Source organism: Mchenga conophoros, linkage group LG3, assembly GCF_057382185.1.
Source record: "Mchenga conophoros isolate Kocher_MC1m ecotype Shallow Benthic linkage group LG3, M_conophoros_male_GT1.1, whole genome shotgun sequence".
NCBI lineage: Eukaryota > Metazoa > Chordata > Actinopteri > Cichliformes > Cichlidae > Mchenga > Mchenga conophoros.
In genome coordinates, this window is record NC_140528.1 from 54909218 (window position 1) to 54926977 (window position 17760).

Here is a 17760-nt window from a genome sequence, read left to right on the forward strand (position 1 = left end):
CAAAATATTTGGCACCAAATTCTTGACTGTTTTACTATGAAAGATATACGTTAGGGCTGCTCGATTATGGCAAAAATGATAATCACGATTATTTTCACTGAAATTGAGATCTCGATTATTTGACGATATTTATTTAACAATAACAATGTATTGAATAATGACTTTAAAGACTGTCAAAAAAATAATATAAAATAGTGTGCAAATACTGATAACAGTGCAAATGTTTGCAATATAAAAAATAAATGAAAAATGTAAACATCTATGTTTATTGAACTTTGCAGTGTTGCTCTGTGGTGCAGCTACGACAATGTAGCAAAGTTTACACACTATGTCTACTTGATCCACATCTGACTCCGTGAACCCATAACGTTTCCACACCACTGAAGTTTTTTTTACCTCTCTTTTCAACCAACAGCAGTCACTCTCCTCTCCAAATAACTTCTGCTTAGCTTTCAGAGCTTCCCTCGGGTCCGCTTAATCAGCGGTCCCCAATCCCCGGGCCTCGGACCGGTACCGGTTCGTGAGTCGTTTGGTACCGGGCCGCGAGAGTTGAGGCTCAGGTGTGAAATGTATAGTTTTCAGGGTTTTTAACCGGTTTTCAGCGTTATTTTGTTATCGTTTTTAATCATTTACTCTGTTTTCCTTGGTCTTTTCACGTGTGTTATGAATAAATTTCCTTTTTTTCGGTACCGGTACTAGTTTTATTTTGTTGTATTTATCCGCTATACCTTAAAGGCCGGTCCATGAAAATATTGTCGGGCATAAACCGGTCCGTGGCGCAAAAAAGGTTGGAGACCGCTGCTCTTAATTGTTGTGACACGTGTTCGAAATGCAGAGAGGTGCGATCGGTTTGCCACACGGAGCAGCGCGAGAGTAAAGCACGAGGGAGGGGCTAATAATCGGCTCAGTCATTTTTAATGATCGTTGAAACCCTAGATCGTAATCGAGATTAAAATTCAATTAATTGAGCAGCCCTAATATACGTTATGCAGCCATTCAGCCCCAGAAAAAAATTACATTTCTCATAAATTACTGACAGCGTTATATTGATTTGACATTTATGTCCATGAATGTATGTACACTTATAATCTAAGTTGTGTATCAACATTCAGGTATTTAAATGCTGATGCCATTTAGAAAATTTGAAAACATTACCCAACCTTTGACTGTATTATCCAAAAAGATTGCAAAAGTATATCTTCAATAAAAATTATATCCAGACATTACTTCTCAAAGAAAAACAAACGATACACTCCTTGTTGATCTGGTAGGCAATGCAAGTGGTAATGCAAAAAAAATTAAAATAAAAACAAAAAAAAATATTAAGGTTAGCAAGAAAAAAAAACAACAAAAAAAAAAAACATGCTTTTGGCTCATCTTCAGTCAGTCCACATATTTTCATCAGATGACATTGTCTTGCAGCCTGAGAAAGCCAAACCAATCTGGTATCTGACATGCAGTACGGACAGACCGTAAATCCAGCTTTACTTTGTGGTGTGGTAAAACATGTCCATGTCCAAACTCCTCTCCGTGAAGTTTTTGGTGCAGGAAAATGTCCCAGTATCCATTCGATGAGAGATGAGATTACCAACTTCATGAAAAATTATATATTTGAATGAGGATATTAAAAATGGTTAAAAATAAATAAAAATGAATGTGTGTGTCTGGGATAGAACAAAAATGCTTCCAGACAGCCTACAAGATAGAGGACTTGAACAATTTCACAAGACGTTTCAGGAGCAGTAAAAAACAACAACAACAAACAAACAAAAACAACAGCAATAATACTAGTAGTACAAAAGCTACAAAATAACATTACCAGATATTATCTAGCAAGTATTTAACATCTTAACATTTTGTGCTCGTATACTACACATCATGCACAACTTCTAAAATTAAATGATTCTTAGAAATGCAGGAAATACAACTCTAGACTAAAAGTGCCTCAAGTCAATAACTTGAAACTAGAGCACAGAGTGTGAAATACAGCCCACAGACTCGATCCAGCTTCCTGCTGCCAAAAATAAAAAAAATTAAACTGTGTCCAAACAAACTTTTTCATAGGACAAAATAACACCTTTACTCAAAATGTAAACTATAGAGACACAAAGCTGCATCTAAGTGACCTTTTCAAAAAGCCATATTTCCTAACAAGTTTTTGGTTTAATAATTAAACAAAATATTAACCCATTCCTTATCGTTGTGTCTTCTAAAATTCAGTTCTGCATAACTCAGCACTATGTACATCATGTTTCAATTCAGTTTTTCACAATGTAGCACTTTAGTCTGTTTTCCAAATCAAGAAGAAGTAAAACACAGTATCTGCAGCTGACCTAGAGGAGCTAAAGGCTGCCTGCAGCTGCTTTTCTCTCTGGATCGCTCAGTGGGGTTTTTTAGCAGTTCGCTTGAGCTCGGGTTTGGTGGCCCATGATGGTCCAGGTGTGCTGAGGCATACAAATCCACGTAACTACAGCCCAACTCAATAACAGACAGCATTGTCTCTCTAACTACACCACCTCTCCCTTCATTTATTTTTCATCTGAATTAAATTTTCATGATATTTATCCATTTTTGAAATTAAATTACATGTATTTGCTTTGAAAAACAACTCTCTATATGTAAATTATTGAATTTATGTGCAGGGACTACTCTGAGAAGTCTTTGCAATACATCTACGTTAGAGCTGGGCGATAGAACGATAACGATATGTATCGCGATATAACTTTTACTCGATAGAGAAATTAAGCTATCGCGATAGACCTCGCCGCTCTTGTCCTCAAAAAAAAAAAAAAAAAAAAAAAAAAAAAAAAAAAAGGTCAGCCAATCCAAATTAAGTAGCGCAGAGCCGAACCAATCACAGCCGCAGCGTCACGTCGCGTGACTTGTTACGTACAGCACAAGTGCCAAGCCGCACGTGTGTTTGTTTGGAAAGCAGCCAGCGGGTAATGGAGCCAGCGCGTAATGGAGGAAATGAGTGTGCCGACTAGAAAAATCAACCGAGCGTGACCGAAGAGAAAACAGATGATGGTTCCAATGCCGGAGAGATTGTCAAACGGAAGAGCCATAGAAGTTCCGTAGTGTGAAGGTATTTCGGCTATTTCAAGTCTGACAAAAAACAGAGTAGCGTGCACTGTAAATTGTGCCGAAAGCAAGTCTGGAAATACAATAAACTGGTGCATGCGTCACACTGTGCGCCACGTTATTGTTTCGGTGAAATGAATTTCTACAATACTGTTACTGTTAATTCTACTCTCTGCAGTGTTTAAATGCTTACATATACACACAGTTACTGTCCCTCCACACATACGACTCGGTTCTGCTTCTATGCCCCAGCTTTGTTTACTTTTTCCCACCGAGGCTTCTAGACTTCTGATTGGCCAACATTTCTGCACAGTTAGGAATCGAGCGCCACCTGCTGCTTTGGCATGTTCATAGCAGCGTTTTCCTTCATTTCTGCCTTTATGTGTGGACGGAATTATTTTTTAAAACGAAAACGGAAAATCTCCGTTTTCAAAAATACCCGTGTACGTGTGGACGTAGCCTCAGTCTCTGACTGGAAGCGCTAATTCGTCATTCGGCTTTTGTCAGACTAAAGTAACTGTTAAAACTGTTTGAAAAGCTAAGCTATACAACAAGGAGAGATTGAGAATTTCCTTTTAGTTCTCAGTTTATTTGATATTGACAAAAGTTAGTCAGTTTTGTCTGTTCTTCTGTAAAACAAACTAAGATTTATTTTTAGAATTAATATTTTGTTTCTAAGTGGAATTGACAATTTAGTCTGTTTTGTTTGTTCTATTTTGAAACTTAAACGCTTTAGCGGCTGCCTTTTGTGTAGTTTGCAATATTTGCCTTTATTTATCTGAAAAACTCATGTTCCTTAAGTACATCTACCCTGTTGAACTTATTATGGGAAATAAATATTTAAATAAAAACAAGCTGCTGATTCTTTCACATTTTACTTGTGAGCAACGGCACATTTAAATCTTACAAATATAGTTATTTGGCTTATATCGTGATAGATATCGTTATCGCCTGAAATGAAAAAAACATATCGTGATATGAAAAAATCTCATATCGCCCAGCTCTAATCTACGTTACAGATGAAAGAATATTACTGAGCCAAAAGTAAGTTGAATAAGACCTTTAGATTGCAGTTGTAAAATGAAAAGTCTGTTAACTTACATGCGGAACTTGCCTGTGTTATCAAACCCAGTAAGCGCTAATGGTTCTGCATTCATGACTCTTCTCAGTGCAGAATATCATTGCTAACATGTTAAATAGGAGTTAATTAAAGTTTCTTCAAGCTATACTCTTATTCCTCTACATCACACATTGGCCAAGGTGACTAATAAGAGAAAGGTTATCTGTTAAAATTATAAGTTAGAGTAATTACTCATTAATTGCTACTGCTCAATCGTTTCCACACACCTACATTTTCAAAATGTTTCAAAATGTGTGGTAAAAAGTGGGTGTACACAAGCTAATCTTCATTTAAATATCTGTATCTCTTTCTTTTAGCAGTGCACAGGGAAATAGGACCCTGTAACTTAGTAAAATAAGTGATCAGATTTCCTTAATGCACTATGAAATTTTTTTGCATTAAAGAAAAGTTGATTCTCCCTGTCAAATATCCTGTCAACTACAGTTCTCAGTAAAAAAAAAAAAAAAAAAGAAAAGAAAGAAAAAAACCTTTATGATTATGATGATCATAATCATAAAGAAAAAATTGCCATCTGTACATCACTTGCTATTTTGGTTATCAAAACCTGACCAGGTGCTTTTTTAAACAATTAAACCTAACAAAGTGTTTTTTATTACTAAAACCTTGTCATGCTGTTAGGTTAGGTTTAGGGGAGGTCTGTGCCACCCCATTTTAAAAATCCTGGGAATCCCCTGTTTGCAATTAGGCCTTTGCTTTGCCTGTACACAGGTATACACACTCATATACATATGTATATCTATACAAGTCTCTTCTTATGTTTTTTTTTTTTAACAAAGAAAAGAAAAGTGTTTTAAACTGTATACCATCTAAGAGAACATGCACATGCGGCCCACATTTTGCAGCATTTATGATACAAACAGATCTTTTTCATATGGATGCTAAAAGTATTATCCCAAGCTCACACTCCTCTGCATGAAACATGGCATCACGGCTATCCAACTGTTTCTCCAAACAGTAGCTGCTGCAATTTTTACAGGCTGCCTTTACTAGCTTAACTGAGGTTAGCTTCTAGCTAAGCCTGAAACGACTAACGGCGTACACACATCCACTGAGATTAAAAACATGTCGCTCTGTGTTTAGTAAGAGCTCCCGTTACATACCGTTCGTAATAAATGCGTAGCCACCAGCTTTGATTGCGTCTGTGTTGTCCTCCGCTTTCTTATCTTGGGTCCAAATAAAAACTGTCCCTGTTTAGTGTGACGTCTCGTGCAGGCGGAACGGACTTCCGCTTTATAAGACCTCCCTTCAAAATAAAAGCATAAACTTCAAATCTGGCTTTCTCCACACAAATCTATCGCTTAGAGCAGTGGTTCCCAAACTTTTTTTGCTGGGCCCCCTGTTGTATGTTCACCAGTATGATAATGATGAAGCAGTAATCTCAGTTAACGTGGTTTTATTAACCAGCACAGCAGCAGAGAACTTACATGCAATAACGGAATGGCGCCTATACCACTCAAAACACACACACACCTACACGGAGGTACGGCAAGCGGATTAGGACAAAATACCAAACTAACAGCAGGTTATCTACATCCCCCTTCTTTAGTACATCCCCAACCGGACATAAAGTTTAATGCATACTGAATAATAATAATCACAGCATAAAAGGTGACATACGCTGACCTGATTCAGCCGGAATTTGCACTTTAATGGGTTTAGTCGCAGGTTTACTTCTCTGGCACGATCAAGGACTTTTCTCAGGTTGTCGTCATGTTCTTTCATGGTTCTTCCGCCGATGAGTATATCATCAACAATGATGGCACATGGATACCCAGCGAATATCTGCTCCATGGCTCTCTGAAACACCTCGCTGGCAGCGTTAAGACCAAAAGGCATTCTGAGGAACCTGAAACGACCAAAACAAGTGCTGAAGGTGGTTAGCATGGATGATTTTTGATCCAATGACACCTGCCAAAAAGAGTTCTTAGCATCCAAAACAGAGAACACAGTAGCGTTTGACATTATTGCAGCCACTTCTTCTACTGTGCGCATGGGATGGTGTGGTCTTTTCAGAGCAGTGTTTAAATCTCGAGGATTTATGCATATCCTGATTTCATCTTTGCCCTTCTTGTTGGTGGCTACCATGGAAGACACCCAGTCCGTCGGCTCTGAGACGGGAGTAATGACGCCTAATTTCTCCATCCTGACCAGCTCTGCCTTGACCCTGTCTTTCATGGCCAAAGGGATGCGATGTGCTGGGCGAACAACTGGTTTCACATCTGGGTTCAGTGTCATGCGATAGGTGACTGGCAACCTCCCAAGCTCATCAGAAAATAAGTCGCTGTATTCTGTGATAAGCTGTTGTGACAGGTCATCTGCAGACATGCTCAATTGGTGGACGTCATTGCTGAATGATACAAGTCCCATTTCTCTGCATGCACATAGTCCAAGTATTGGCTGAACATCTTCATTAATAACAAAGAATGATAGCACATGTGGCTGCCCATGCAGAAAACACTGCAGCTTAATTACACCTGAGGTTTGAATCTTGCTGCCTCCAAATGCTACTAGGTTAACGGACTTGGGGTGTGCTTTCATTTGTTTATCTGCTCTTATAATGTTAACCGTTTTCTTGGGAAGCACATTACATTTAGCACCTGTGTCCACCTTCATTTCAACAGGAATCCCATTAATCTGCACGGTGACAAAAACTTCCTCTTTGTGTTTCACATGCACATCAGTCGCATGGATTGCATATTGCAGATTTACACCATCAACGTAGAATGTGTCGTCTCCGCTGTCATCAGCTTGGTCTGGTTCCACATGATGAACTGACTTTCTGTGTCTTGCTACGTTTTGGGTAGGCCGAACAGCTCTGCACCGTTTCTTAAAGTGATTCCACTTTTTGCATGCATGACACTGCTGCCCAAAAGCTGGACATTTGCTCTTTTTTGCAGCATGAGCACCCCCACAGTTAGTACAGTTAGTGACATGCTGTGTTTCAGACCTGTCTCCTTGTATTTTCTTGTTATCTCCTCTGTGCTTTCTCGTAAATGTGGGCTGGAGCACATCAACATTTGATGCAGATTGTTGAGGAAAAGCAAGTGTTTTATTATGCTCTTCAGTCATTTCATGAATCTGGCAGACAGATATGGCTTTTGCTAGTGTTAAATCACTATCACGCAGTAGCACTTTCCTTAAATTGTCATTGTTGATGCCACAAACTAGTCTGTCTCTTATTAGTTCTTCACTCAGATCACCAAATCTGCAGCTTTTTGCTTTAATCCGTAAATCACTTACATAGGATTCAACAGTCTCGCCAGTCCTCTGATTCCGCGTGTTGAACTTGTGTCTTTCCATCGTGACATTGGTTTGAGGGCTGCACGTTTCTCTGAATTTCCTTTTGAGGCACTCAGGATCCTCCTTCGATTCTGCAGGAATGAGGACTCGTCCTCCCTCGCCGGGCTATCCCACTTCTGACACCATGTTGTATGTTCACCAGTATGATAATGATGAAGCAGTAATCTCAGTTAACGTGGTTTTATTAACCAGCACAGCAGCAGAGAACTTACATGCTTGGATTCAATAACGGAATGGCGCCTATACCACTCAAAACACACACACACCTACACGGAGGTACGGCAAGCGGATTAGGACAAAATACCAAACTAACAGCAGGTTATCTACACCCCCCTTTGTTTTACAAGAAAAATGTTCGCCTCCCCCCCTTCCTAGCGCGTGCACGCGCCCACGCCCAAACACATCCTCCAACCACACACAGCCATATTTTGCTCCATTGCGGTTTATTTCACACCTCAAACATTTAGTAAACAATTAAGCAAATAGGAGTAATCTGCAATAAATTACAGGGAGTAATAAAATAAACTACTAACTCTTTTACACTACGTCCGCACCTACACGGGTATTTTTGAAAACGCAACTGTTTCGTCCACACGTGTTCGAATCACCGAAAACTGAGATCTTTTAAAACTTTTTTTTGTGTTTACGTGTGGACGAGGAATAGACTATGGCTGTATCCCAATTCAGGGTCTGCAGCCTTAAAGGCCGCATTTTAAGACCGATTACGTCACAGCGACGCGACGAAGGCTGTCCCAATTTGAAGGCTGCTCGAAATGCGGCCCTCAAATGCGTCCTTCATTTCCCTGAATTTCAAGGACGTGGCGGTGTCACTACCCGATCCGTACCGGAAACCCGATCGGTACAGCGACAGGTGTAGGCTGTCTCCCAATTCAGGGTCTGCAGCCTTAAAGTACGCAGCCTCAACGATCCTCAAGGGCCGCGTACTCAAAGACCGCTAAGGCCGGAAGTGCAAGGCTTGTGAAATGGGACGGTCTAGCCTCCGTTGCGCTGATACTGTTGTTTGTCAATAAAGTAAAAAAAAAAAAGGCTGCGTTGCGCTGCCCAGGTTGCCTAGCAACCATGATACTAACCACTGGAAACGTGTCATACAGCTTTGTTTGACAGAAATGAAGGAGAAAATCTTTTGTTCATTTGTTTGTTTGTTTCTACATGAGCTTTGATCATTCTCTGTAAGATTAAGCTCAGCTATTGAACGGCGTATATTTTAAAGTAAAGGCTTTGAAACAGAGGTGTGGACTCGAGTCACATGACTTGGACTCGAGTCAGACTCGAGTCATTAATTTTATGACTTTAGACTTGACTTGAAAAAATGTTCTAAGACTTGTGACTTGACTTGGACTTTTACACCAATGACCTGGGACTTGAATTGGACTTGAACCGGTTTACTTGAAAAGACTTGATATTTCACCCCAAATATAAAATTTAACATGCATATTATATAGAGATTGAAAATGTGACGTCATTCAGGGGTAAAACCGCAAAGGATTCTGGGAACTTGTGGCAAGAGGTACTAGCGAACGCAGGCTTTCAATTGAAATCAGTCACACAGCGATAAAAAGAAACACAAAAATGTCAAGAAGCCGTTGTATTATTAACTGCAATAGCCGGTCGCATGACAGCCATGGGAAGCCGACGGGTAAAGAGATCGTTTTTATTGGATTACGTCGTTGAAGAGAAATTGTTCGAGCCATGTTTCCGAAGTAACAAAGTGGCGACGGATGGCCTGGATTGCAGCCATCCAAAGACCAAATATAACGTCCCAGAACCCTCCAGCTCACAGGTTAGTCTGCTCCAAGCATTTCCACAAAGGTCAGAGTTTTGTAGTAGTTAATACGTCATTTTCATAACATAATTGGTGATATAGGTTACAAGCAAGTCTGGCGCTGAACAGAAATGGTCGCGCTATGCTCCTTTATTTATTGTGCATAAATAGTGAATTGTCCTGACACAATATTGTGTTTCGTTTCTGTTATTACCATGGTACATTGACAAAAACATATACTTTTATTCACAGGATAAAACAGTTGTTTTGTATCACTAATTGTCCAGTGCGATTACAACATACAGTACTATTGTCACTGCTACATTTCTGTAACGCGTACCAGAAATTATTTCCACTACTAATTAATTACCCTTGAGCTCAAAGGTCCTATTAATAAACGGTTAACGAATGTGTATTTATGAAGACGATTTGTGAGACTGGTAAACTTATGATAGGTACGATGGTCTTTCGTTCTACACGGTGCATTTCAAGGTCCTGTACCCATTCGTCGGTAAACTGTACCTGGGCTTGTTGCAGTGACCTGAAGTTACTAAACTTCACGAGTGTATGCACTCACTCCAAGAACCGTATGATTATAAATATGAGCGTGGTGAAAGTTGGGCAGCACGCTAACGTCTTTTGTCCACTCTGTGTGCTCATAAGGGTCTGACCCTTTCACTGGTTTGATTTTTTTCCTCGTATCTTTTCTTTGACTTTTCATCAAGTCTGTCTTTGTACGGACCGGCATGGTTCTCCTTCGTTTTGTACATACCTATTTGGGGGCGAAGAAAAAGCAAGAATTTATTGGAACCGAAGAATGAATGTTTTGCGGTGCTGCAAATGCTTGCATTTGATGCGGTACTTGGATTGTTTTGCCACGAGTTCCCAGCATGCAATGCGCGAAAGTCACGTGGTCTGTCAATCTCTATACCCTTCAGTCTTTTCACGTATCCCAGCCTGGTCTCCCACCTTGTCTAGGTCATGACCTCTTTGAAGGAGTTGTGTCATATGATCTAGCACTGTACCTGAAGAACATTATAAAAAATAAAAAATGGTTCACATACTCCCTTTTAACTCATTCACTGCCATTGACGTCTATAGCCGTCAATTGCAGTGAATGAGTCAATGGGTTTAACTCATTCACTGCCAATGGCTGGCAGTGAATGAGTTAAACAGACGCATTAAACAGTTTAAATATAAAGGATCCGAAGCACTTACCAAGCCATGTACTGTCAAACCTGACGGATCCAAATTATCAGGGCAAGCCGTTCAAAACTGGAACCTTTTGAGATTGCTGCCAGTTTTGATTGGTGACAAAGTACAAAACCATGAGGATGAAGTATGGCAGTTAGCTCTCCAGTTGAAAGACATTGTGGATCTTATTTGTGCTCAGAGCATTTCCTTGTCCCAGATAGCATTTGCTGACATTTTGATCCAAGAATATTTGGAGATGAGAAAGATGTTGTTTCCTGGAATTCAACTAAAACCCAAGCACCACTATTTGCGCCATTATTCAGCACTGTTGTTGAAATTTGGTCCATTGATGAGGTTATGGACGCTTAGGTTTGAATGTAAACACAGTTACTTCAAAAGATGTGCCAGACACTTGAAAAGCTTCAAAAATATTTGTCAAACTTTGTCAACACGTCATCAGATGTATCAGGCTTATCTTTTAGCAGGGCAAGAATGCCGTGAACTGCTGCAAGTCAAGGAGAGCTGTGCGTTTTATCCCAACCTCTACAGTGACACTATTCAGCATGCGGTCAGGGAGTTAGCTTTTTCAGAAAGCAATACCACAGTTACCACAGACATTCAGTACAAGGGCACTGCATATAAAAAGGGACAGTTTCTTGTGTACAGAAATGACGAGTGTACGGAGTTTGGTGAACTTCTACTCATCTTGATTCAAAATGACACATCTGTGTATGTTCTAATGGATATCCACAAAGGCATCTTCCTCTCAGAATACCATCTGTATTCTGTGACAAAGGACAGTCTTGGGTTACAGTGTATCAACATTAATGACCTGCCTGATTTCTATCCTTTGGTATCATACATTCTTGAAGAATACCGAATCATTCCACTAAAGCATAGTATTGTGGCAAAATAATGTCCAACTAATAGCTCACTTCTCACTGTAAATAGTTTAACATTAATATAAGTGTCACCTGATCCATACCCTGCTCCATCAAGTGTATGAACTGTATGTGATTTTCTATTTTGTTTGGATGTGGCATTTCTTCTTCAGTGCAAGTATGAGTGACTCAGAGCGAACCTTCCTAGATGTCGCCATCACGGAAGTCCTACCAGAACTTCAAGCTGTGAACAAAAACATCCTGGAGGAGCACTTGCAGTCCATTGGAGTTGAGACAAGTGATGATCTACGCTTCGTAACGGAGGCAGATTTGATGACAGCATTAAGACCTGTACAAGCAAGAAAGCTTCTTTCTGCTTGGAAACAGAAATGTAAGTAAAAACAACAAACAACTATTCAAACTCAAAAGCAGAGATGGTCATGAACAGACATACAGTGTGAATCATAATTGTATTTGTTTTGTAATTTAAAGACCAAACTCCAGAGAACAGCTCGCTATCATCTGTGGAAGCCTCATCAACCCAGTCGCTGTCATTGCTCTCACTTTCACCCCAAAGTCTATCATTGACCTCCTCCAGCAGCCCAGGATGTGACACACAATGGGATGACAACTTTGAAATTCCATGGAGTAAACTTCCTGCAGAAGTGATGCATTTTCTTGAGAGGAGGAAAAGGCCTCGCCCAAAACTGAGGAGGCAAATGGTCCGGATTGTTGTGACTGAGATGATGGAAAAATGCCCACATGTAGGTAGAAAACATTCAATTGACGTTGCAAAAAAAATGGTGGCAAAATATCCCAATTCTCTGCAAGATTTAATAGAGGGTGATATTGTTGGTGCAGGCTACCTTTCACTTGTCAAACAGTTGCAGAACAGAATTGAAAATGTAAGGCGCACTTCAACACCCAAAATAAGAAAAAGAAAACATCAGACTGACTCAGACCACACAGACGAGATCCCTTTAGAAGAAAGAGCAGCCATGCAGGATACATACGGGTGCATTAAATGGAATGTAGAATTTCTGCCTCTTGAAGAAACTCCAGAGAGCCAACAGCAAAAGATGGAAAAACTCAAGGTGATGTTCCAGCAAGCTGATGCCAATCCAGAAGAGGTTAAAAGTCTAATGAAGTCCACTTACTACACACAACGTCAACATGTCAATCAGGGGAAAAGTATCAAATGCCTTAGGGAGGAGTGGCCGTTTTGGTTTGATGAACTTGGCATGTCTGTCCACTTCAAGGAACTTACCCGGTTGTTCAGTCTGACGTCACTAGCCGTGTCTGGGTCTAAACTCCGCTGCAGGTCCATATATCAAACGATCACTGTGGCATTACTGAGAGTTGAAAAACTGTCTAAAGTCTTTCATCTTTAATAAAATGATCAGCGTTCTGCTCTACCAGGTGTAACAATTGAGTTTAACACCCAGGCATCCATGAAAACGGAATTTATGACATTTAACGGAGTTAGAAGTTAGCAGGGAGATAGCTCGCTAGCTTCTATCTAAATACAATATAGCATGTCCTGACTGCGGGGTTTTGGAAACAAATTAAAACGTACAGCTTTCTTATCACTTCCAGCATAAATGAAGACAGAAAACTAAACAGCAGTGACGTTTAGGGTTGCCAACCGTCCCTTAAAATACGGAATCGTCCCGTAACAAAAGCACACGTCCCGTATTGAGCTAATAAGGGACGCACTTTGTCCCGTAATACAGTGAGAATCAAAAGTAGTCTATAACTTTTAATGGAATTAATGCTTTGTTTGAAAACATAATTCCCAGCCCCTCTCCTGCTTTGTGACCAATGAGCTGACAGCACACTTATGACAATTTGAGTATGACAATTCAGATTACCGCTCATCTCATTGGTCAGGAAAGGTTGCTTACGGAGAAAATACCGGAAGACAACAGATGACCACAACAAGAAGCATGGCCAACAGGGAAACAAACGCCGACACTGCGGTGCAAGTCTCGGACGACAGTACACCTAAAGCTGGACAGACACTGTGCGATTTTTACAGTCACGTTGTTCAGCTCCTGCTCAAACTGTACGATTGACTCGCAGGGGTTAGAAGTTCATAGGTCACGATGCAGGGTCTCACACTATACCGCCCGATGCTCTGATGCGACCTGAGTGCTCACACTGTGCCTCCATAACATGAAGGTTATAACAGAAAATCTGTCGCTCGCTCTCTCTCCGTCTTACACTCACACAGACACACCACCACCATCAACTTTGCTAAATTGCTAATGAAAAACATTGATCAGGCAGCTGTGATTGAGCAGCAGTGTAAATCCAACTATTTTCACGGTTGTTGTGGTCGTGATAATTTTGTGATGCCACATCGAAAAGGCTCGGATGAGCTTTCCAAAGTTCTACAAGTTGTGCCTCCATCGCTTGTGTCCAGATCACACGCTGCACAGCCGTGCTGCTCCATCTTTTTCACCAACGTTTACGTTTGCGCGTGAGCAGTGTGAGCGCCTGTGGTGACACCCTCACGAGCGATTGATGATCGGGAGCTGGTCGTGAGGTGTTAATCACTTCTCGTTACCCCACGTATACTACACGATGCACGATGAAGGCCAAAATCGGTCCGATCACTCAAAAATCGGCTCAAAATGGGCCTAAAACCGCACAGTGTAAGCCCAGCATTAGAGCAGCAATGTTTGTTCCCCTCAGAGAAAGGGAAGAATGGGAAAAGGAAAACACCTGGCTGGAAAACGTTAATATGGGCATGTGCAGTGAATATCAGCGCTATGTGGCCAGAAGTGTGATAATATAATTTATTTTGTGTAATAAACATGATTACAACAAATAGATGACTAATACATAAAAGTAATACATAGATGAATAATGATGAGTTATGATGCGTAATCATGGGAACAAGCGGGTTTACAAACAGGAGCAGCTGATTAGCATTAGAAAAGCTGAAATAATACCTCAACTGAAGCCAATTGTACTAAATGCACTAAATGTGCACTGTTACAAGAATGTTTTTCTTTCTATTGTTTTCTATTATTTTAAGTTAAGCAGGACAAAGTTCTTTTAAAGAAAGATTTACTTATATTCTCAAAAGTTAAGCATGACAGGCTTCTGTTTAAGAAAGAGACCTGTTTTACTGTGTTAATGTTGTCATTTTGAGCTAAAAATAAATGGCTAAATGATCATTTGTTTCACATGTGTTCATATCACAAAGAATACACATCTACTTAAATCAAATTCAAGTCAAAAGGTTAAAAAAATAATTTCACACACAAAAAAAGAGCTAGAAAATTCACCACACTGGGAAGGGTGAAGACAACTGGGTCGCCCGGCCCTGGCCACGAGGTGTCCCTTATTTATTTTTCAGGGAGTTGGCAACCCTAGTGACGTTTGTAGGGTTACTGAAGTTGGGCTAGCTGGTATATAATGATGTGCTACGTGACCGCTAGCGACATAGCTATGTTAGCATAATATAAACAAGCTAACTTTTTTTTCCACTCGATAAAAGTTAACATGAGTTTTCTCGGTGGTCAGAAACAAATGTAATCGCATGGCAGGATGCTGTAAGAGGACCAAACTTCAGCCAGGAGAACAACTGAGATAATCCATCCACAATATGAGGTTAGTCATTCATATACTGCTGCATGGGCTGGGCTGTAGTTACATCCTAAGGTTTTAAAAACTGAGCTTAAATAAATGATTAGCGGTAATAAAAGCCGAGGGAGGTCAACGGTGATCACTGACTGTTTTAGGAGCTTTTGAGATCAAATAGAAGAAAATACATAACATTAAACATGTTAACAACACAAAAGCCATATTAAACGCAGACTACTTTAGACCCGGAAGTAGGATTCGTCGCGTCATCACTGAACAACCGGACTGGGATTGACCTCAAAGAGACATTCACACGAAATTTGGCTTATGGACTACTTATGGACTACTTGACCACAGTTGCTGTCAGCAAAAGCAAGGTGTTGCTTCAGACTTATGCAAGGCTTCAGAGGATGCGGGGACCGCAGAGTGGCTGCTCAGATGATGTGAAAGAGATGGTCCTGCTTCTGCTCAGCTACTTTGAAGAGAAGGAGGAGTCCATGCTTCTCTGTGTTGAAGATACATGTCTGGCAGATGAGGTACAACTGGAGCAAGTGTCTCTGACACCCACTATTATCATGTGTGGTAAGTCTGTTTCATAGCTCTTTCTCTCTCTCTTTTTTTTTAAGTGCACTTTTTATAGAATGTCATGTGACTGCCGTGTTTATTGATATAACCTGTTAAATAATTTGTTGACAGGACAGTCCTGCTATTCCTCAAGAAGATACACGCTGAGTATTGATCGGAACCTCGTCAGCACAAACATATCCTCCTTCATTTCTGCACTGTGCCTCATGTTCGGGAGCTACTACAATTTCAACATCCATTATCCATCTGAGCTGGCTTCCACTTTAGAGTTTCTTCAGAGGTGAACAAATATGGCTTTGTTATTTCTCATAACTGAGACTCTGGGATCTGGAGTCTGGCTTTGATGTGGTTCGAGTCCAGGTCTGGCTCTGAGTCTCGGTCGGCTTTGGAGCCGGTTTCACGTTCTTGAACGTGGTCATGGCCATGACTGTGTGTATATATGTATATACTTAATTTTTACTTTGTACGTGTATTTTAACTGATCAATTATAAAAATGCTTAATAAACTTTTATATGATTTTTATTCTACAGGTGTTTCTTCTCCATAAACCCAGAAAAAGGAACCAAAGTAGAGAACAAAAACTCAAAGCGTCGTCTCAGTGTGAACCCTCGAGTCCTCACCCTGATTCAGGATCTCGCCGACCACGAGTGGCGCTAAGCCTAAATCTTGACTCTCTGTGGACTGTTAGTTTTACTTTGTTAATTTTGTTCCACAGTGTGTACTGGAACCTTTTACTGGTCGAATGCATGAAGCCAATTCATGAAGATGTTCTTTCTTTGTAGGAATGTTCTTTATTTACATAAGAAAAGAAAAAAACAACATGCTGCTACTGCAGTGTTTCTAGACCACATGTGTAGGTGTGTTTCACCACGTGGTTTTGCTGATGTTTTCTTACCAGGGCCATGGTTGTGGTGACAGCAGGGTGCGTGTTGCGTTGCACGGTGATTATGATCATTTTTGGCACAATATGTGTTTTTTGTTTTAAAGTCTTAACAGGTTATTTAACTTTTTCTGGTGGAGGGTCTAACAAATGCTTGTTTCATGAACATGGTTCTTGCTTTGCAGGAATGTTCCACAGCTTTTATAGCCGATATTTTGATTGAATTGTGTAGTTGCTGTGTGCCTTGCATATTGTGTTAGTTGGAAAAAATGCATCCAATTGCTGTCATTTGGCTAATCTGGCTGCAAAATAAATTTCCCAAAAGTGATATTTTCCACTCTTGTGTTTTCTCAAGATGTATTTTTGCATGTTTGGGTGTAGGCGTAGCAGTAACAAATTTGCTGGTTTATGGTTAAAATTTTACATTAAAACATAAAATATACAGCATAGTAATGGATTTTATGTATAATATACAGAGCAGCTCCATTTAATATGCACAGTTTCACCGTTGTTCTACCATTTTAAATTAGTTTTTTGTTCCATATTTCCCTGTTAATTTTACAATTTATGGATCCACAATAAGCATTTATTACTTGTAAAAGATACAGGAAATAGTGTATTTATATATAACATCAACGTGTGAAATTAACTTTTTTCTGTAGATTTAACAGTTTTAATGTGAGTTTCATTCACTGTAAATCAATTTACATATTGCATCTGTAATGCGATATACTGTGCTGCTGTATTTTTTTAGGAAGTCCCTGGTAACCCCAGCTGCCAGCGTTTTCCTGTAAAAACAGCACTTTTTTCTTTACAGTGTACTTATCGCTATTATATACTCTGTATTTATATATGTGTATATATGGTATATTTCTATTCTTGCATCCTTTTGCAGCTTCTGTTGGAGCTGTGCTACTGGAAACAGAATTTCCCAGAGGAACCCACCTGAGGGATTAATAAAGTTTTATTGGATTTTTCTAATTTAATCTCTTTCTTTATGAAACACCTCGAAGTAAACGTAGTTCCTTGTTTGCAGATAAGGAGCATGAGCATTTCCATTTAGTGATTAACTAACATACACACATGAATCCAAGAATGTGGCAGTTACTGTCCAGGTTACACACACACACACACACACACACACACACACACACGAGAATTAGGCCCTAAACAGTCAAAGAAAGTCAGATTAACAAGCTGTTTTCTTTCCTGGCATTTGGAATATTTTTCTTTTAGTCTCAAAATACTTAAGTAAATAATTAAATAAAATAAATACGCCAATAAATAACTACACCTGCACATTTTCCACTGACCATAATC

At 39.9% G+C, this 17760-nt stretch overlaps 2 protein-coding genes across 5 annotated transcripts in view; one reads left to right on the forward strand and one right to left on the reverse strand.

The window, feature by feature from the left end:
- Positions 1–5435, reverse strand: part of LOC146579554 (uncharacterized) — a 50586-nt gene extending 45151 nt beyond the window's left edge. For all 4 annotated transcript variants that reach the window (XM_085263360.1, XM_085263357.1, XM_085263364.1 and 1 more), the window contains exon 1: positions 5323–5435. The gene's annotated coding sequence lies outside the window, so the exon portion shown is untranslated. The remainder of the gene's footprint in view (positions 1–5322) is intronic.
- A 6106-nt stretch (positions 5436–11541) lies between these two features.
- Positions 11542–16248, forward strand: LOC146579555 (uncharacterized). The gene is made up of 5 exons (XM_085267979.1): positions 11542–11771; positions 11873–12644; positions 15258–15556; positions 15671–15839; positions 16091–16248. The coding sequence occupies exons 1-5, from the start codon at positions 11561–11563 to the stop codon at positions 16215–16217; spliced, it is 1578 nt and encodes a 525-aa protein (XP_085124105.1). The 5' UTR covers positions 11542–11560; the 3' UTR covers positions 16218–16248.
- The last annotated feature ends 1512 nt before the right edge of the window (positions 16249–17760 follow it).